Source organism: Haliaeetus leucocephalus, unplaced genomic scaffold, assembly GCF_000737465.1.
Source record: "Haliaeetus leucocephalus isolate CR32 unplaced genomic scaffold, Haliaeetus_leucocephalus-4.0 Scaffold555, whole genome shotgun sequence".
Lineage (NCBI taxonomy): Eukaryota > Metazoa > Chordata > Aves > Accipitriformes > Accipitridae > Haliaeetus > Haliaeetus leucocephalus.
Genome location: NW_010972991.1, coordinates 20124678 through 20145370, shown reverse-complemented (window position 1 = coordinate 20145370; position 20693 = coordinate 20124678). Strand labels below are relative to the sequence as shown.

Below are 20693 nucleotides of genomic sequence, written 5' to 3'. Positions count from 1 at the left end.
GCGACCGGGCCTCCCCTCCTGACGGAGAGGCTGCTGAGTTCCCCGGGACAGGCGACCGGGGTTTCCTCCCCGCCCCGGCTGCCCTCGGCCTCGGCTGGGCACGCCGCCGAAGGCCCCGAAAATAAACCCCTGCGGCCCTGAAGCGAGCGGCGCCGGTGGAGGGGGCTGCGCCGGCACCTCGCCGCTTCGGGGGGAGCCGCGGAAACGAGGCGAATGCTTAAGCTGCATGGGTGACTTAACCTGTAAACGGCAATTTCCTCCCCCGCTTCTTTCACAGCTGCTTTTCTTCTGAAGTACCGAACCTTCCCGTTTCATTGTCTCGGCTTTTTGGAGAGAGCGATCACCGAAGTGGGTGTTTAAAAGTAATGGGTGTTTCCAGATCTTCTTGGCTACTGGGAAATAGCCAAGCCTCCCAAGTACTCCTTGGAAAAATGAGCAAAAGCAGAGGAAACCCAACAGCTGGACAGGCAGCGCGAGTAGCTTCTCTGACCTGAGCGCAGGAGGGGGAGGAAGTCTATGTTTTCAAAAGCATCCATATTTGGTCAAATCCAAAATGCTCCAAGAGGAGCAGGAGTGCAGCTCAGACGCTTCCAGGCCAGGCAACATCTCCTGCTTGGCTTCTGGGCAGTAAACAAGGTGCAAGGCCCCTTGGCTGCTTTCTAGAAAGTCCACACGAGTTCAGAAGTAAAAAAATTAAACAAGTCTCTTTGTAAAGACTTGAATAATTTCTCTTTGGATACAGTTGTCCTAGATGGTTGACAGAAGCAGGGAGAAGGCTTCCAAGCATGTATAGAAAGTGGAACAGGATCATCTTCTCCAAACTGATGCTTGTAAGAGATATCAGCAGTAATGTTTGAAGTAGGAAGTCTAATGGAAAGGAATGTGACAATCTTAAATTTTCTGTGCAGCACCAAGCAGCAGACCTTTACAGATACATCAGAATGCATAGCCAGGTTGTGTTTTCCTTGATAAAACTTTAGATTACAGCTTTGTTTTCCTAGTTACTCTACCCAGGATTTTTTTACCTGTTACTCAGAACAGAGGCTGCGTGTACAGTTAATGTACAGGTAAAGTTAACATATACAGGTAAAATGTTTTCAGTAAAAAACAACTGTGAACAGAATAGGTAGGTTCCAAGGCACAGAAGCTGAGATGGTTGAATTTAAACTTTTTTTGGTTATTTTTGTTAAACCATCAAAAGGACTACTTATAAAAATACACGGGCATTCAAAATAATAAAACGAAAGGTGGTTATGCTTTTGGCATTGTTTAATTGAAGCTGCTGTTCACAGTAGCTCATATATTGCATGGAAATCATAAGTCATAAAAAATGAAGAGGAAGGAGTTACTATTCAAACAGAAATAAAGCACTTGAGGCTATGCAAGCGTCAGCAACTTACCAGTCCTGAGTTTGAGTCTCCCACACATTAGGAAAAACAACTGAGTTACGCTTTAAAGGTGTAGATTTGTGCAACTTTTTGCAATATGCAAGATGCCCTTTCTCATGGGTTTTCCTTTTTCTGTTAAACAACTATTTTAAAAGTAGCTTTAAGCTATTTGATTAAAAATATGTTTCCTGAGCAGGTATGTTTTCTGTCTCTTGCTGTTTATGATGTCTGCTCTGGAAGACAAGCTTGTGGCTTGATGGTATTATGGAGTTTTATAATGTGGAAGAAATTCATTATACTGAAAGTCCAGTAATGGTCATAGCCAACTTTTGTTCCATCTGTGGGTTCATATGTAAGCTTATACTTATTTGAGAGGGAAACTATGAAAAACACTCAATACCAGACTTAAGGTTATTCCCTCCTTTCTTCATTCCTTACACTAATACATAAAGAGAGTTGAGGTGGAACATGATCTATAGCAATATAAATTTTATTTTACAGGCTGAGGCTTAATGGCTTTACTTTTCTACTGTTATGTCCAAGGTTGCACTGTCAGCATAAAATTCACATTTCTTTCTGATTTTTTTTTTTAACTGTTTTTTGCTACACTTAGTTTTTAAGCTTAGAATAATGGAAAAAAAAACCCCAAACAACACTAACACCGTTACTAGAGGGAAGACAAATTTCTCTATTGTGCTGCTGTATGCTTTGTGTAATGTGTTTCTTTGTTTCCTTTCTGGAAGTAGAGGTGGTTCTGTGTTTTGTGAACAATCTAGGCAAACTGCATAACTGGAACTGGGAAAATGTAGCTGTAAACCTTGCAGCTCTGCCCAGGGTGGGAAATACTGGGTATTACTATAATCAGCCTTAAAAAAAATACTAGGTTTTTGAGCTGATAATACCTTCCAGAAAGTGTCTTAATTGAGGGAGGTTTGATGCATCTGTTCTTTAATACGAAGGTGACCTTTACAGCCTGCTAAAATTCACAAATAATTTTTTTGTTGATGCTTCTGGATTTGCATCAAGCTCTAAAACAAGTTTCACAACTGTTGTGAGAACTCTAAGTATTTGCTAGTTATCAGCTGTTGTGTATTGCAGAGGTAAGAACCTCTGTTAAATCTCACTTCCTTTTTGTTTGATGCTAAAAGTAGCAACCCTAATAACCCTTGGTGTTAGTTTGGCTTTGCTATTTTAAGCTCACATTCAAAAGAAATATGAGTACATGTAAGAAGAGCAGACTTCATGAGAATGAGTTTTCCTTGACACCTGCTTCTCCGCTCTCGAGGTGAAACTTGGAGTTGCTGGTCTTGTTCTAATGAAGAATCAGGTTACAAGCTTATCAGAAAGTATACAAAAATGTTGTTCAAAACAAGCAACTTAGCTTTTCAGAGGTGACCAGGTGTTTTTGTTAGCTACAGTTATGTATGATTTTGCAGTTTATGATTCTGTGCACTGTGATTGTTTTTAATTTAATGGCACACCCAAGTGGCCAAACAAAGGCATATCACTCCAGATTGGCAACAAGTTACCTGCAGCAAAACTGCCAAAACCCAGAGTTTTTATGCTTTGAATATAGTTGCCAGTAAACAAAAACTTACTGGTTAGGCAAGTGCTCTTGTGCCAAGTTCCAAAGCACAATCTTTTAAAGAAATGTGGTTTCATGCTTGGACAGAAGTCTGGAAGTCGGACAATCTGGATTCTATTTGCAGTTCTGCCACAGTCTTGTTCCATGCCTTTAGCCAAATATCTTGAGATCTGGATTTGAGAGGTGCACTGAGAGTTCAGACAGCATCCCCTCTCTCTTGGAGTTTGTCTTATTTTAAAACAAGCTTAAAAGCTGGTACTTTTGCAAAGTCCGAGTTTCGAACTACAACTTATTGCTACTGTTTTAGGAGTTCAATGCTAAGCAATAGCACACCCAATTTATGTAGAGCTATAAATAATAAATGTATTTCCTCGTCCTTTTATAGAAAGCGTGATTATGAAGGGTTTCTGTGTTCTCTGCTGTTGCCTGCGGAATCTCGAACCTCTGCTTTTGCCTTGAGAGCCTTCAATGTGGAACTGGCTCAGGCAGGTATTAAAATACATTTGTGAACTCTGGAAATGTAAAATAACAGTTTCAGTATTCTAAATTACACTGGTAGGTGGTGTTTTGCCAAGATTAATTTTTTGCACTATAAGGGGCAGTGAATAAATAGTGCAATACAAACCTCTAGCTTTGAACGTCCCTTAGAAAGTAGCCAGCCTCCCCCAGTTTATTTGGTTTACATATATAGTTTTTCTGACTTTCCTCTTTGTTGTGCATTTTAAAATTAAATGATAACAAACAGGCTGTGGTCCTTGGTACTGTTATGTAGTTGCATCTATGTCCTGGCTTCAAATGCAGCGACTGAATCGGTAAAGTGCAACTAAATCCTATCTTGTAGGTCTGTCAAAAACTTGGACGATATAATCAGTCCCAGGTCTTTGTTGGCAGAAGCTAGGTGATGGAAAGGCTGCTGGGAGGGAAGTTAGTAACTAAAGAGTTGCGGGAGGGGAGTGGCTGCAGTCTTTCCCCCTTTGCTAGGTGGCCAGAAACTGCTAGTGCAACCAGGAAAGTTGGTAACTCTTGCCAGGAGTGATCCAAGAAATGTGCTGACCAAGCGAAAAAGCTGGATCAGCTTCTGTGGGCTGTGCTTATGGCAGCCCATGGCACTGCCCTCCCTCACTGCTGTTACCACTGGTGCTTTTCCTTCTGGGAAGAAGGCCGAGGTGAGGGTTGCCCAGGACTTAATCTCCATGGGTTTCAAAGTCAGGTTGTGGTGAAGATTTTTTTACTCTCTGTAGTGCTCATATGCTTTATGAGGAATAAATGTAAATTCAGAACTGAGCACTTTCCCTACTGAGTTTGGCTGTCCTGTGTCTGTCTTTTCAGTGTAGGTAGACCAAGTGCCTTAAAGACACTGTGAATTTCACTCCAGATGTATCCTTTCCAGATTAAGGACTCCATAACTCAGAAGACTACAGGTTTGATGCGAATGCAGTTCTGGAGGGAGGCTGTGGAAGATATATTCTGCGATAACCCACCACATCAGCCGGTCGCTACAGAACTGTGGAGGGTAAAATACACCTTTATTGTCCTAAAATTCACTTAACTGAAATATTACTGTGGGAAATAATGATGTCATTGTTTTGTGTGTGCTGTGTTGCATAGTTAACAGCATTATTTTATATAAAACAGATAACCTAAATTGTGTTTGTGTGATGTTGTAAGTTACCTACAACCAAGGAACTGAGTTAGAGAAGGAGGATATTTAAGTAGGACCTACTTGGAGGGTCAGACTTCTGTGAACGATCTGCTTTTTCCTCTTCTGTTTGGGTGAAGGACAGAGTAAATTGTGGTAAGCCTTAAGCTGATAGCAAGTGAAGTGCGTAAGTATACTTTCCTGAGCCAGTGCTAGTTCTGCCTGAAGAGATTAAGCTGTACAAAAAGACAGAAGGCTAAGCACAGAGGTTGAAGTAGCAAATAGGGTATGAAGAAAAGCCCAAGACCTTCATACACAGTTACTGAGTAATAGGGAGAATCTTAATACAGTCTTCTTGCATCAAGAGGTGCTTGATGACTTCTATTTATGTATTATGTTTTGCACAGATCCATTTGTGTGCGTTAAGTAACAGGGAATGTACTTGGGAACTTAACAGTTTATTTTTACCAAGATGCCCGAGTTCTGCAGGCACTAGAACATCACACATAAAGTACACCTACAGATCTGTTCCTCTGCTGGTCATGGCCAAAGAAACAGGCTTTCTGCCAAAATTTTTTGTTTCTAGTTAGGACTCTCATTGATATGTTTGATAGATGATTGAAGGCAGTGTAAATGGATTTTCCCTTGATGCTGGTATAGAACCACAGAATAATTTAGTTGGTAGGGATCTCTGGTTGTCATCTTGTCCAAGTTGCCACTCAAAGAAGGTCTAATGACAAAGTTAGATCAGGTTGTCAGGGTCACATTGCATTGAATTTTTAATTTCTTTGGGGATGGAAATTCCATACATTGCTAACTTGTCATCTTAGAGCCACAGGCCACAGCAAGTCTTAGAACCTTCCAAAAGAGCAGCTACTGTAAGGCCTCTACTCTATAAGATCAGAACTAGCATTTAAACTAAAGATCTCTGAGCTCCTGGACAGGAAAAGCTGCAGTTTGTCTAGATCTCAATAGCTGAATACAGTTAACATAGATCCCATAGGTGGTTAGTTTTATGGACCTGCTGAAAAACAGGCAGTGAAATGTGGAGTCTTCATCCAAGTATTCATCTGCATTGTTCCTGTTAAAATCCTGGGGAAAGCAGGACACTCGCTGTAATGCTGGGTTAGAACAATGCAGTTCCTGCAGAATTGGAGCATTTCACTTGATGCCATGTTGGCTTTACATCCACTCTGCTGCACCTCTGAGACCACAAAAATGAGTCCTTTCCAAATCCTCTTTCAGTGATTTTTGGCAGTGCTGAAACTGTGGCCTCTCCCTGACTCTTCCTCCTTCAAATGTGAAATAAAGCATAAGTGAGCATTTGTTCCTGTCTATCAACACTCCATGTTTAGATTAAAATTGGGATTTAAACAAGTTACACTTTGTTTAACTAAGAGAAAACATAGGTAAAGCCAAGAAGTAAAATAAAAGAAAAGTACCTGTTACAGTCATTTTTGAGAGGACTAGAGGTGTTTATAGGTGTCTCCAGCTCAGATAAAGTGTGTGCCTTAGCCACAGCAAAGCATTCATACAGTTAGAATGAATACTGGGAAATGTTGTGAGCCTTTTTACGGGATTATGGCAGTTGAAGATGCACCTAGGGTGATACTTTAATGCAGGCATTAAAATGCAGAATTGGTTGTTTTGCATGTCAGTCTGTCGGTGCCTTTGCTTTTTATTTCCTTCTTTCTGTCTCTCTTCCAGCATATGGCAAGCTTCCCAGGAGCAAGACCGTTTTCTCCCAAAATGCTTTTGTCTCCTTTCCAGGGAGGAACTTGCTTTACTGTAGCTTAACTTATTTTTGTTTCTGAAGATCTCCTCTCGTTTAGTTGTCTGATTGAGTGGGTTAGGTACAAGTTAGTTTTGGGTATGATTGTATATATTCTCTTGACCACTTTCAATTTCAGGCTGCTTGCGTGTGTATCAATGTGAGGTGTATGTATCAATGCCCAACCAGTCTCTGAGCAGAGGGCCCCCCGCCAACCGCCCCCCTAGTTTTATTGCTGAGCATGACGCCATATGGTCTGGAATGTCCCTGGGGTCAGTCGGGGTCAGCTGTCCCAGCTGTGTCCCCTCCCAGCTCCTTGTGCACCCCCAGCCTACTCGCTGGCGGGGCAGTTTGAGCAGCAGAAAAGGCCTTGGTGCTGTGTAAGCACTGCTCAGCAATAGCTAAAACATCAGTGTGCTGTCAACACTGTTTTCAGAACAAATCCAGAACATAGCCCGTACAAGCTACTATGAAGAAATTTAACTCTATCCCAGCCGAAACCACTACAAAGTTCAGATATAAATAATTCAGATATTGAGATAACAGTTGCAACCCTTTCCAACAGCTAAGACTGCCAGTTATACTCCTTTCTCACAAAACAGAAAATTGATTTTGAAGCAGAAGAAAGAATTGGCCTATCTCTGTGGTAAGATTTCACATCACATATGATTTCTCTACAGGAAGACTAATCTAAGACAATCCAAACAGAACTGGTTGTGAAATAAGATGTTGAAAAATAATTCAGAAGGTATTTCTAGGAGCTTTCATAGTTCTGAATACTGCAGAGCACTGGAGTGAACTAGCAATCCAACCTGACCTGGTAACCTTTGCACTCAGGATGTGATTTTATTTCTGCATTTCAGCAAATACCCCAAGAATGATCTGTCTGAAGAGTGTGGCTTCACAAATGTTCAAGAACGTCATTGCAGTTCTTAGAAAGAAGGATTTAGAAAGACATCTGAACTCACAAGTATTGCAGAGCTGTTAATAGAATTAGCATGTCTTTTCACAGCATATTTTATGTATACTCCTTTCTTGCTGTTGAGTTTGTATGAGGACATTTATCATAGTGATTTATCATGTTAAATGTATTCCTGAAGTTTTGTGTATCCCAGAATACTTGCATTTGGATTCCAAGAGTTTTATATACTAGTAAAGTATATAAATAACCTTTAATAGTATTTCTAGAAATACTAATAGCTCAACTCTCAGTGACTTTAATATAAACTTATATGGCAACTGTATGATACTTGTTCTTACTTATCTGTCCATTTTGAACATATAAAAAATGACGCCTAATCTCTGTTCATTTCTGTGGAGCAAGCTAGTTTTCAAAACTTTTGAAAAATGAGGACCTGTGTGTTTGAATGAAGGTAGCTCAAAATGGGTGTAATGTACAAATTAGGTAATTTAGCAGAACTCAGTTTGGTGCTTTAAGGCTTGACCTGTGACTGTTTCAAGGATTTAATTTACAAAATGATACTCAAGATGAACAAGTAAGAAGCAAAACTGACATTTGTAGTTGTAACTTAAAATTTGCCTTTTCACATATCAAGTACTTCCTCAAGTAGATTTTGTTGAATCAACAAGAAGATCTAGTCTTGTCAAACCTTGAAAATATAATGGATGTAAAGAAGTAGTTGAAAGTGAGCTATAAAGGCTCAGATTGTGAGAAATCTGCTCCATTAAGTTTTGTTTATAAATATTTATATGTGTGATTGTAGCCTTTCTGACAATGTGGTCTGCAAAATTCAGTGTGTGTAAGTAAGAGGATTGAAGGTAAGTTGATAGAATGAAGTGGTACAGGAAGGAAGTCAAATATGAGATAAGAGCCAGAAGAAGAATGTGTGAGTATGAGATGCTGTGGGATACTTTTTTGAACAAAACCATAATACTCATTATATTATTTTGTTAGGATGCTGTCTTTACCATACATACTGGTATGTTGTACTGACATTTTCTTGAAAATTTACAAGGGAAATCTTTTTATTGCTTGACTCTGGAGGAAACTGTTCTTTTTGGAAAGTGAACATAGTTATCTGCAAATATTTTGTGGGAGCGTATGATTCCATGAAAGAATAAATTACCTTCAGAAATATTTTCAAAGAAATACTTTTAGTTAACTGACTTGATGTCCAAGATGTCATTTTTTGTGTGCAACAACTTGTAACAAATGCCAGTTGAAGATTGTTGTATTTGAAGAAGATTCTCATTTTCCACTGATGTGCCACTTTTATTTAACCCAGTGAATACAATTCTTGTAAGAAAAGGATTATCTAAAACATACTTCAGCCTTCAGAATGCAGTACTACCGTTGCTTTGTATATATTAACATGGATGTTTTATTTGGTAATTTTCAGGCTGTCAAGAGGCATAACTTGACTAAAATGTGGCTCATGAAGATCATTGGTGAAAGAGTAAGTATTTACCATTCAAAGTCTGATTCTGTTTTTAGTTGTATTTGGTTCCCCCCCCCCCCCTTTTTTTTTTTGTTTGTGTGTAAAACAAAAACTTAAGTAATTAATCTTTTCCAGACAGTAATGTTTCTCTTTAAGAATGGTACTGCTATATTTCCTTTTAATTCTCCCTTGATGCCCCTACTCGTAATTTCTGCTCTTTCTGGCCAAAATGGCTAATAGAATCCTTTGTTTATTTTTGCTTTAAAATAGATGTAGTTTGTGAGTCCACATCTATCTTGTTCCCTACTCTGATAACCACTTTATCTGTGCTTATGTTTTCTGTTGCTGGTCTCTATTCCTGATTTGAAGTGGTTACCCTTAGAGGTAATCCACTGGGAGTTACACTTAGATACCTTTCTGTATGTAAGCGAGGGAAGTTCCATCCTATGGTATTAAGTAGTAAGGTCTCCATATGCAACTGTTAAGAATTCTGGAAAACTACATTTTAATAGAAATTGAAATGATGATGTGCAAGAAGAGAAACTCATACATGGTCTCTTCTTGTGTCATTCCAATCCTGCCCCAAGAGAAAGGACATCTTGCATATTGTAAAAAGTTGCACATATCTACATCATTGGCATCATCTTATTCCTTCTCACATCTTTTCTTACCATGTCAGTTTTGCCCCTAAATAGCCTTTTCTTGTGATGAGTCATGGATATAACATCTCAAAAATTAAATGACCCGTCTGAACCTTTCTGCCACACTTCGCTGCTTCTCCTTATCATGGCTGTGGAGTTTTTTCTAATCAGTGTTCTAAACTGGAGCATTCAGATCACATGAATTTTAAAATAACTACCCTTTTCCTGGGAAAACAAAAGGAAGAATTTCACTGGTACAGTGATGCTGCTGCCAACTCTGACACAAGGGCAAGAATGAATAACTGAGGGGAGGAATTTCTTAAGCTAGCTTTGCTGCTTAAGTTAGTCTCTTATGAAGTTATACCTTGAGAAAATTGATGGTCAGTTACTTGCAGAGTGTCATTACTATGAAAGATTTCAGAGTTTTTTAATCTTAAGAATGGTTTTTAATATTAAGACTCATATGTTTTAACCACAAAAGCCACTAGGACAGAAAGAATGCTGGAGGATGTTATATTTTTGGGGGTATTAGCATATGACTTTGAAACTCGTCTGTTCATTTTTTGTTGGATTGATTCTTGCGTGTGTTTTAAAAAATACATTCCTATTTATCTAAATTTCTCTGTGCTTCAGATGCAAATTAAGTATTAAAGTTGGCAGCCCCGTACTGTAAGAATACCATATGATGTTTTGTTTTGGCTGTATCTTTTTTTATGAAGAATTCTAGTTTCTTATTATTGCAGAAGGTTACATTTGCTCCAGTAACTAGACTTGGCTGCAGTTGTATGTAGTTATGTGGTTATGTTAGCCTTGCTGTAAGCTTTAATGACTACTTCTATCCGAGTTTATACTCTCTTTCTATCTCTTAATTTTGTCCTTTTTTTTTCTGTTAGTGGATTAGGCTGACCTGACTGTAGTAATAAACTTGCACAAATAGCAGTTATATTTACATTTTACTGAAGTTCTGTATTCATATTACAGGAGAAGAATTTGGATGATAGAGCATACCGTAACATCCAGGAGCTTGAAACGTATGCTGAGAACACTCAGAGCGCTCTCTTGTACCTCACCTTGGAAGTGCTGGGTAGGCATTTTCCCCTTTTTAGATTTTGCTGATGACTCATTAGTGCAGGTACAGTATTTATTGATGTTTCAAAAAGCCCACTCTTTTTCCGCTGGAGTTTAATTTCGGTACAAGTTGTCTTAGGTAGTACTTCAGATATCTTTTGAATGCTCGACCATAAATCTGGAATTTCACTGCACCTGTCCTAGAACTACATATTTTCCTCAGAAGCATGCTCAGTGGAAAGCTCATTGAGGTGTGGTTTCCTGCTGCTTTGTTCTCTGTTGCTTAACTCTGTGTTCTTTTTTCTTGCTCTTATTACAGAGTGTGGTAAATTCAGCTCTTCACCATATTTCCTGATTGTTCCACTTGTCAGAATACAAAGTGCTGTAGTTATTCTGCAGCTGTTGTTCTATATTGCAGTGATGTACACTGGTTATCTTGAAACAGCTGACTTCCCAACCTATAAACTTCCATGGTGATGTTGTAAATTTGGGTCGGAATCCTCTCTTCCTAAAAGTAGGTTAACTATCAATAATTCAATAGCTAGAAAAAATGCAACAAAGATGATATGATCCTTGTGGTTAGGAGCTTGTATCTGTGTCATGTCTAATATAAGAGTCACAGACTGGGAAAGAACTATTCGTTTACAGTGAAGAAAAGGGTAACTTTCTTTTAGGTGTCTGTTGCATTATGGAAGTATTCCCTGTATGAGCTCAGATGTAAAAAGAGTGAGAATCATTATTATTTAGTAGTATTTAGTATTGCAGTAGCAATATTTTCCTCTTGCTTATCTGATGGAAGGCCAATGCTCAGGTTAAAAGAGTTTTAAAATAGAGCAGTAAAAAGTGAGATATGGTGAGCACATTCTTCTTTGGAAGAAACGAGGAACCTGTCTCTTTAACACGTGATGTTTGCTTCCTCAGTAGGAAATCAGTGAAATGTTGCAAGTGTCTTTCTGAACTTCTGATTGAAGAAATGTAGGAGTATGAGAAATATTGGGGTCTTCCCTTCTGAGAAATGTCTTTGATCCTGAAGAAGTTCAGTCATGCTTGGGTTACTCCTGATACAAGTCAGATGATCCTGTTCTTGAAAATCTGTTACAGGGGCTCTAGATTTTCTAGGTGCTGTATTGTCATGTTTAACTTCTCTTAAATATACCAATGTAACAAAATATCTAAGCAAAAGTCTCCTTCACTGCATATTAAACAGTTAACTTCTGTGTTTTTTTCCACAAATGGAGAAATTAATTGAACGCAGCCCTTTTCTTGGTGTTTCCCATCAGCAGTCTGTTGTAGACTAGGTGGACCTGGTTTCATTACAGGTCATGTTTGCTAAATTTCTTCTCCTTTTTGGCTTCTTTATTCCTGACTTGTCTCCAGTTTGTGTGTAACTCTCCCAGTAGTAGTGCTGCTTTATTCTTACTGATTTCAGGTTACATCTTTTGTCAAGCTCATTTCAACTGGTAATCTTGTCATCCAAAGTCCTGGTACATCCTCTCAGCTCCTGTCATTTAAAAATATTAATATTGTGCTCTCTGATTCATTGCCTAAGCAGTTAGGAGTCTGGTACCACTCAATAACTTCGTTAAACCTTTTCAGAACCTCACTTTTGGGATATATTCCCAGGTTGGGCATGAGTCGTTGCTAACTGTTACTCTTTGAGCTTTTTCTTTTTTTTAATTCCTAGTTTTATGTAGAGCCTGAGCTGCCCAGTCAGTATCAGTAAGTTATATCCATTGATTCCTCCAAGCCACGCTCTGCTTTCTCCTGCCATTGCCAAAATAAGTCCATGTAGTCTACCTATAGCCACTGTTTTGCAAAGGCTTCTGAGACCCATGCAAGGCTCAGGCAGGTTTGGGCAGTGAATCTGGTATGCCCAGCATGGTGTTCAGGTGTCAGTTAGGCTCATTGGTCTGTAATTCCTGTATCCTCATTTCTTTCTTTGTAGAATGCTGCTTCTGTTAAGAGCTTTTGTGAATTTCAATTTCAGTTTTCCTTTAAATTTTCATTTTATCCCAGGTCAGTCCTGTGAAAACATTATGGCTTTATCATCAGTCTAAGCCAGACTTGTATGGTCTTGCCATGAAGACCAATGGTGCTGCTCTGCCCCACTCATTTCCCTCTTCTTTCAGTTCTCACAGTTGTGTGACCATTGCTTTGGTAATCTTGTTCAGTTTGCCATGCTACTGCCTCATGGCCCCTGACAACACAAGGGAGGTGGCAGAAATACAGGTTCCGGGAGGGGAAGTGTAGGACCATTCTCATTGGCTTCAGTACACTGCTGAATCAGCTGCAGCTAATCATGAAACTGTGCTGTAAGCATTAATGCTTGTCAGGAATCTGACACATGAATGATTTTTCTGGCAGGAAAAACAGTTCTTGGAGTACTGTTACTCTGGGAGAGGATATGCCAATGAAAATGAGTTTGTGTACTGATGTATTATATCTGAATAGGTGCCGCTCTGCTAAGTCTACCCTTTGCAGAAACTGCAACAAGCTAAGAGGCATCTTCCTCCTGAATGTGGAAATCAGTGAATTTGCCTGATGCTTTGCACCTCTGAGATGAGATCTCAAGGCAATTGATGAACATAGGCAGTTCTGTCATGGACCAACGCACTTACCTTTCCTTAAATATGACTGTGATACACATCAGGGAAGACCATACCCCTCAAAAGGCCTGACAGTATGTTTCTAAACATATTATTTCTGCAATTTTAGGTGTGAGAGACATCCATGCTGACCATGCAGCCAGTCACATTGGGAAAGCGCAAGGCATAGTTACCTGTTTAAGAGCAACTCCGTATCATAGTACAAGACAAAAGGTCTTTCTTCCCATGGACATTTGTATGTTGGTAAGAGAAACAAGTTTTCTGGAATTGAACCATATAGTGTTTCTAACTGTGTCTCTCAATGCTAGATATGAGATCATAATTTATTAGGCTGGAGACAGAACACCTTTTTTCTTTATTTTAACTCTGTCTGCTGTGGCCTAGTAATATGCCATTGTCATGGTTTTACATCTTTTGGGAGGTGAGAGGAGTGACCTTCATGAAACTCTAGGGTTTCTGGGTTTTTATTTATTTATTTTTATTAAATGTAGTAGTATTTTAACTTTCAGGATTTTTTTCCATTAATGTGTAGAAATACACATATGGAATGGGGCCTGGGTTTGTGTTTTCTCTTGTGGTTTTTTTTTTTTTTCTTTTTTCTTTTCCTATCCCCATAAAGGAAGCACTGTGAGAGATTTTACTTCTGAACAACCTTCTTGGGTTTCTCTTTACTAACTTTTCATAAACGTGCTAGTGGTTTTGATTTTTTGGGTTTTGGGGGTTGTGGGGTTTTGGGTTGGGTTTTTTTGTTTTGTTACTTATTTGATAGCTTTAAGCATACATTCCATATATTGCTGTAGGAGATGGTATAGTCCTCCAGTTTAAACCATACACCTAATTCACACTGGAATTTAGCAGATCTTGCAATTTGGCTAAAATGGGATTAAAGCTCAAATTTTTTCATTAATATTCTCTGGCTAGATCTGTAGGCATCTCAGCTGTTATTCCTTCATCTCCAGTCTTTATTTTTAAATGTTAATGCTGTTCTTTTTACACTTAACCAAAATTTATGTAATTATGGTGATTCTTAAGGCAGTTATGTTAGTATATTCTAAATATCATTTCAATACAATTGAAAGTTTTGATTTGAAGTTTAGTAATTTAGGTAGCTGCAAAAAATGTAGATACTAATATAGGTCAGGGTTATAAGACTGCAGAAAGGAGCTGCACCCTGCTTTCATCCCTTCTGGGACTGGATGGCCTTCCAAGTTTTTAGCTTTTCAAACATAGCCTGAAAATTCACAGTCATTCTGTGCCACGGAAGGTGTTCTGAAGTGAAACTGTAAAAACAGCTTGCATTCCTTCTGTGCAGACTGAGCATCTTTTAAGCATTTCAGCTGCTGGCAAGTATCACAGAGTTCTTCTGGAGTCTCTATCTCCTGTGAAGCCTACCTGCCTACCTTTATACAGCTTTCATATGTCTGAGTGTTGTTGAGAAGAATGGGGAACTGGTGCAATTCTGAATATACCACATTATGTCTTACATGGATCACTGTAGTGAAAGAATAAGTTTGAGGTTGGGGTTTTTTTGGTGGTTTTGTTTTTTGGTTTGTTTTTTGGGGTGTGGATTTGTTTGGTTTGGGGTTTTGCTTGCTTGCTTGTTTGTTTGTTTTTTTGTTTTTTTTTTTTTTTTTGTTAGGAGTTTTTTCTTGGTTTGGTTTGGGGTTTTTTTGCAAGCCTGCTGGTGCACACCAGTCCCAAGATAATGACTTGCTTCATAAGCCAGCATGGCTTCTGCGTTGGCTGTTACTGCCTTTCTTCTGTTTAGTATCGATTCTTGGATTATATTTTAAAAATTTGACTTGGTTGTCTGACTGAACACAAAGTCTTCAGGGAACAAATTAATGCAGAGAGTCTGTACCTACTGTTGTATTTGTTCTCTTGAATTTTTTTCCAAGTGACTGACAAAAGAAAAGGGAAATAAAAAAGGAGGGGGCAGTGGTAAAACATTGAGGCTGTTTCAATCTTCTGTCATTAGTTTGGTTGCTGGGACAGGTTTTGGAGAAGCTAAAATGGAAACTTGATATTTATTGAGAGTTTTTTCTCTTTTTTTATTTTCCTTCCTATGTCTAGCATGGAGTTTCACAAGAGGATTTCATAAGAGGCAAGCAAGAGAAAAATATGAGAGATGTAATTTATGACATTGCCAGCCAGGCCCATATTCATCTAGAACATGTGAGATTCCTTCCCTTTTATTTATTTAAATAAACATAATTGAAGTTAATCTTTACAAAGCATTGTCCATATGTGTTGTTAGAAGACTTACAGCTGCATACTTAATTTCAAATATTTTACTTTTAATTACTTCGAGAGTTTAAATTAAAAAAAAAACAAACACACAAAACCTTTAAATATTACAGCTACTGTATGAATATTGTACTTATTTGTATGTACAGGAGGCAGTTTACTCACAGCCAGGTCCAATTGCATATATATAAATGCTGCCTAAAAACCTTATTACTGGGAGAGAAACTTCAAGCAGACTTTTATAAATGCAACTATATTCCAGCATGGGATCAGTACCATAGAAAGCACTTCTGCATATGGTATTTCACAGCACAGTGGAATGGCTGCCAGGAAGGCAGAGCATGTTGTCTTTAACTGCTGGTTAGTGCGTGTGGGAGGGGGGATTCATTCCCTAACATGACTAGCCATGCTCAAAGCTATGTTGGGAAAGGTGCTTTCTGTTTATTTCTTTTCTGGCTCACAGCCAAGTGAATTAGGAAGGACTTTATTTGCTTGGAACAGTGGATAATGAATCCTGAAGAACTGCAGAGTCCTACTCTATTTTTCTTTTATGCTCTTATTTTAGCTGCACTCTAAATTGCTTGTTGGTACGTAATATGAAAGCAGAAGAATGTTTCATTAGCAATGCTGTGTCTGCCTTTATCTGGAAAACAAAACTTGCAAGAAGCACTGTAAAGAGTTTCTTACGTCTACAAGTACACGTACACATATACTTTTGAGTATTCCGCCCAATACTTCCAATCAAGGTAGTCTGAAAAGATACCACTTCAAAGTAAAGAAATGCCAGATTTACACCTGCATTTACACCATTAATATAATCCTCAATTACAGCGTTAGCTGTGATCACAGTATTTTATGCAGTAGAGATAGGGGAGCCCTTCTTCATTTTTCTGAAGGTAAAATGAGACATCCCTGGTGTCTTCAGTCAGTGGTTAGTTGATTAATGTTTTTATTTTTTGTTAATATGTAGCCTTGGGCTTTATTTTTAATACATACTGTTTATAATTTGCATTTAATGCATTCCTGTTCATGTTGCTTCACCTGATGTCTCAGTTTTTGTTGTCACGTGCCCAAGGAAACTGTTTATTCCATTTAGAAGCAGGGAACAGAGACAAAGAAAACACGTCAAAACTGTCCAGTATCTTTGTTCAAGCTGAAACATTTTGATTTTTCTTTTTTTATTCCCCACCTCTCAACCCATCATGCACAGTGTATAAAACACTTTGGCTTTGATTGCAGTTGTGGCTTACAAAAATGCCAAGTGCCTGGCCTGAAATGCCTTATATCAGGGATGGGAGGCATGGAAAACGAGCAATGTGTATTTATTGTCCAGATGTTTAAAATTTGGTTGCTGGTATTGCATGGAAACTTTGGGACAGAAGCAGGGAGAGAATTCAGTTCTTGAGAGCCGTTCAGATAATTTGATAATTCTTTGTGCGTTGGTGCCCTGGCTCCCAACATGCCAACCAGCTTCTGAAGGGAACAGGCAGAACCTTACCTCCCTCTTCTTCCCACTCCACTCCTAGAGCCCTGCCCATGTTGTGCACTGGGAGGGTCCTATGGAAAATACGCAATGTGATCATGTAATTGGAGACTGTACAGAAAAGTATAAACACAAGGAAACCAGATTAAGGCAGCATTAGCATTTTGTTCAGTTGAATGTTGATCTTGGCCCACCCCCCCCCCCCCCCTTTTTTTTTTTAAATGGATGGGTTATATCATCTTAATTAAGATAAAAATTTTCTCTCTGAGTACTTGCTTCCAGCCTCCATCATCATCAGTGAAGAATAATTGACAGTGCAGGATCTCTAGAGTGTTCAAACCACTTGAACTGGCAATAACTGGCAGTAATAACAGGGTATTGGCCTCCTTGATAATCAGATGGTCTTGTTAATGCAAGGATAAAGATACTTTTTCCCCTGATGGATGAAACAGGCTTTTGCTGGTAACATTTGCTGGGTATTTCAAGACTTTAGGTGAATGTAATGGGCTGGTGTCTTTAAATGCATCTGTTCTCCTGTATAAAATCACCATCTTGTTTTGCCTGAGGGTCTTTTCAGGCGCTTACCCTCTGTCTTAGTTGGAATTACAGGGTAGGGTAAAGTTTAAACCTGCAGAGAGGTTTCAACAATCTCAGCATTTGTTACACAAACCACATATTTTGGAGGATGAGGGTAATAGTTACCAGCCCCATATCACAGTCAGAAGAAACATAATCCTCAAATGCTAAATTTAAGTCTCAGCGATATTATATGAAGCATATTGTAGTAATGTGGCACTTAATCTTGGGAGAAAAGTTTCTGAACTGTGGTCAGCTCTTTCTGATGCTGCGACTGATGACCAGCAGAGGGCAAAATAAGGTAATGAAGGTTGCAGTTTTCTTTAGGAATTGTGTGTTTTATTAGAATAAAAGCATATAATAAAAGTGCTCCCTCAGTCCCACAGTGATCCCCTTCAAAAGCCTGCAAATACATTTACATGTTCCCCCTCTTTCTCTTAAGCCCTGCTTCCCGTGTTCCTCTCTTTAATAAAGGGTCTCCTTTTGGCTTTTTGCATTTATCTCAGTTACGCTAGATCATTATGGACTCAATTTACCAAGGAAGATAACATGCTTTCTGAATGATATGCACCCATTCTGGGTTAAGAAGGTCAAGCAAGATTACTTTCTTTTTTCATCTCACAATTAATAATAGTAAGGCAGAGCATTAGATCAGGGAAGAGCATTTTCCTCAGAGAGGGAGAGAGAGATGTTATTACTTCTCAAAGTTTTAAAATAATTTGCCTTCTGAAAAGATTCAGTATTTTTCCCTTCTAAAGTTTCAGCCTGATTTTCTCAGTTGTCTGGAAAGATCCACGGTAAACTAACAAACTCACATGTTCTCATCAGTATTCATAGAGGGTTGGTTTGTTTTAACCTGTAAGAAAAGGCACAACAGGGAGGGATTCTGTATTTATAAATGTTACAGGAAGATTTGCTTCAGCTCTCTTAGATGTACCTGAGTTGTACATGGGTTTAAATTGTAGATTTGATTCAGCCATGGTTTAGCCTCTGTTTATATGTAGATACTGAGGACCGGAGGCTTTGAGATCCTTCCAAAGTCCCATCAATTTAAATGGAACATAACTGGACTTCTGGGACTGATGGCAACACTGGACCAAAAAGATGCACTCAGAGAAACGCATTTCTGGTCTTCCATTGTTTCTGTCTCTTGGGATGCAAAGAGTTATTTGGTTGAGAGGAAAAAGGGTTAAACCATACTTACTAAATCAGATACAACTTGGAGCTTTGTTGGAACAAGGGATGCTAATTTACATTGGTTTATTATATGTAAACTGTAAGGTTGTCAAACCATATAAGAATTTTAGCAGGCCTCTCCCGGTATTACATACTTTCTATGTAATTCCTTTTGTATACAGTGAGGGATGGTGCCGGCTTGCGCATAATGAAAAATTATAGTTTCAGGATGTCAAAATAAAAAAGGACGAAGCTCATAATACAGTCTATTGCTTCTAACCATTATATATAGCACTTGATGTTTAATCTGAAATAGTAATTAAATTCTGATAAGTATGTTGTTTGGGTTTTTTTTTTTTTGTCTGTTTGTTGTTGTTTTTTTTCTCCCACCTTATCCCATTTACTTTCAGGCTAGATCTTTCAGTAAGAAAGTTCCTGTGAAGGCATATCCTGCTTTTTTCTGTACGGTGGGTGTAATAGCATGCACTGTTTAAGTGATGGAATCATTTCTGTGCTAATATGTTTGCAAGGAGTAGAGTATCAAATTAAGCATGGTTAACTAATACTTCATTTGTCTATTTTCGGAGGATGTAATACCTAAAACCTGTGAAAATCATAATGTGTACCTGACTCTGGAACCTCATAGTTTTGATCAACACTTCTAATGCTTCTTTAACTACATCATTTTGCCCAAGATGTCTGTATATTCATAAACCATCACTCTGATGCAAGGGCCCAAAATCTTGTCTATTTTTATAATTTGCTGTTTGGTATAGTAAAAGATAATGCTTCTTTTCACAAAACGTGCCTTTTTTATATCTTTTGAATGTGATGGTTACACTACCACTTAATAAAATGGGCAAACTGTCAAGCCTTTTTGCAGTTCCTCATTTGGTTTCATGTATTGCTTTTTAAACTTAATGCCCAATTATTTGTGTGCACCATATGGACTAAGCTTTTCTCTTCTTTTCTAGGTTGCTTTAGATGATTATTTATGTAACATGCGAAAAGTGGACTTCAATATATTTCATCCAAGCTTACAAAAGAAAAGTCCATTATTACCATTGCGTTTATATATTAGATCTTGGAAAAAAACATATTAAAGGTTTTTTTTTTTTTATATGTGTTCAGAGTGCCGAGTTTTTTCTTTTAATGTCTTAACTTGATAGAATTGTTAAGTATCTAACTTCACACTTCTGCAAAGTGCAGTTCATGGGAAACAGCAGATGCGCATGAACTGTAGCTGTCAGCTTGCTGGCAGTAGTTAAAGTTTGTTCTTGGAATATTAGGCTGATATCTCTGCTTCACATGTCTGCCAAGTCATATGTCCTTGTCTGAGATTACTTTTCTTGTCTTTCCTGTAATAACAGCAATATGATAGAATTCTTGGACAAATTCTGTGCTAATGGATACTTCTGACAGTTCTGACACTTTACTCCAAAAAAAAAAAAAAAAAAGAGAGAAGACTGCTTGCTTTGTGCCCAAAAGCAGTTACAGTAAATGCCTTATCAATCAGCTAAGCAATTCTGTTTAGTCCAAGGAGCAGACTTCTTACAAGCACTAATGATGCTTCATGGTTGGAAGAATGAGCACATATATTTGAATGCAAGAAAACTGTCAAGAAAAGCTTTAGCTGTTTTAATTATGTAGTGTTTATATAGAATTTCAAAATGGTGAAATAGAGCCGTAGTACAGAAATTATTTAACTGCGTGTTGAATTTGAGCATTGAAGTGACTATAGGTGGTGGGAGGATAGCTTTATAACATAGGAAGAGAACCCTTGTATAGTTTTTATCTCTATCTTAGCCGAAGTCTTTTTCATTCTGCTCTTAGCTTGTCTGTTTCTTCCTCCTGGCCTCTCATCTCTCTGTTGTTGCCCGCAGCTGTCATTGTAATGTGGGTTTGACTGCCCCTTTGTTCATGTACACCATGTCTCTCAGGGCACCCTCCTATGTGGCTTCCCTGAATTCCTTTTCTTTGGTACTGTGAAGAAACATATTCCTGAATGTTCCAGGTCGTTTTAGTCCTCCCTCTCTGTAAAGATACTGCTCTGTTTTTTTGGTGGGAAATTACTGGGAGCTTTGTACTCAGCATCTCTTAGGATCAAGGTAAAT

The 20693-nt window shown here is 38.5% G+C and overlaps 1 protein-coding gene across 1 annotated transcript in view; it reads left to right on the top strand.

Annotated features, from left to right (window-relative positions):
- The window catches only part of NDUFAF6 (NADH dehydrogenase (ubiquinone) complex I, assembly factor 6), a 28576-nt gene extending 8873 nt beyond the window's left edge, over positions 1-19703 (top strand). The window contains exons 3-10 of the mRNA XM_010577086.1: positions 3359-3458; positions 4364-4486; positions 8744-8800; positions 10405-10507; positions 13207-13340; positions 15171-15272; positions 18990-19046; positions 19554-19703. Coding sequence (XP_010575388.1) covers positions 3359-3458; positions 4364-4486; positions 8744-8800; positions 10405-10507; positions 13207-13340; positions 15171-15272; positions 18990-19046; positions 19554-19682 — 805 coding nt within the window. The 3' untranslated portion in view covers positions 19683-19703. The remainder of the gene's footprint in view (positions 1-3358; positions 3459-4363; positions 4487-8743; positions 8801-10404; positions 10508-13206; positions 13341-15170; positions 15273-18989; positions 19047-19553) is intronic.
- Positions 19704-20693: the final 990 nt, after the last annotated feature.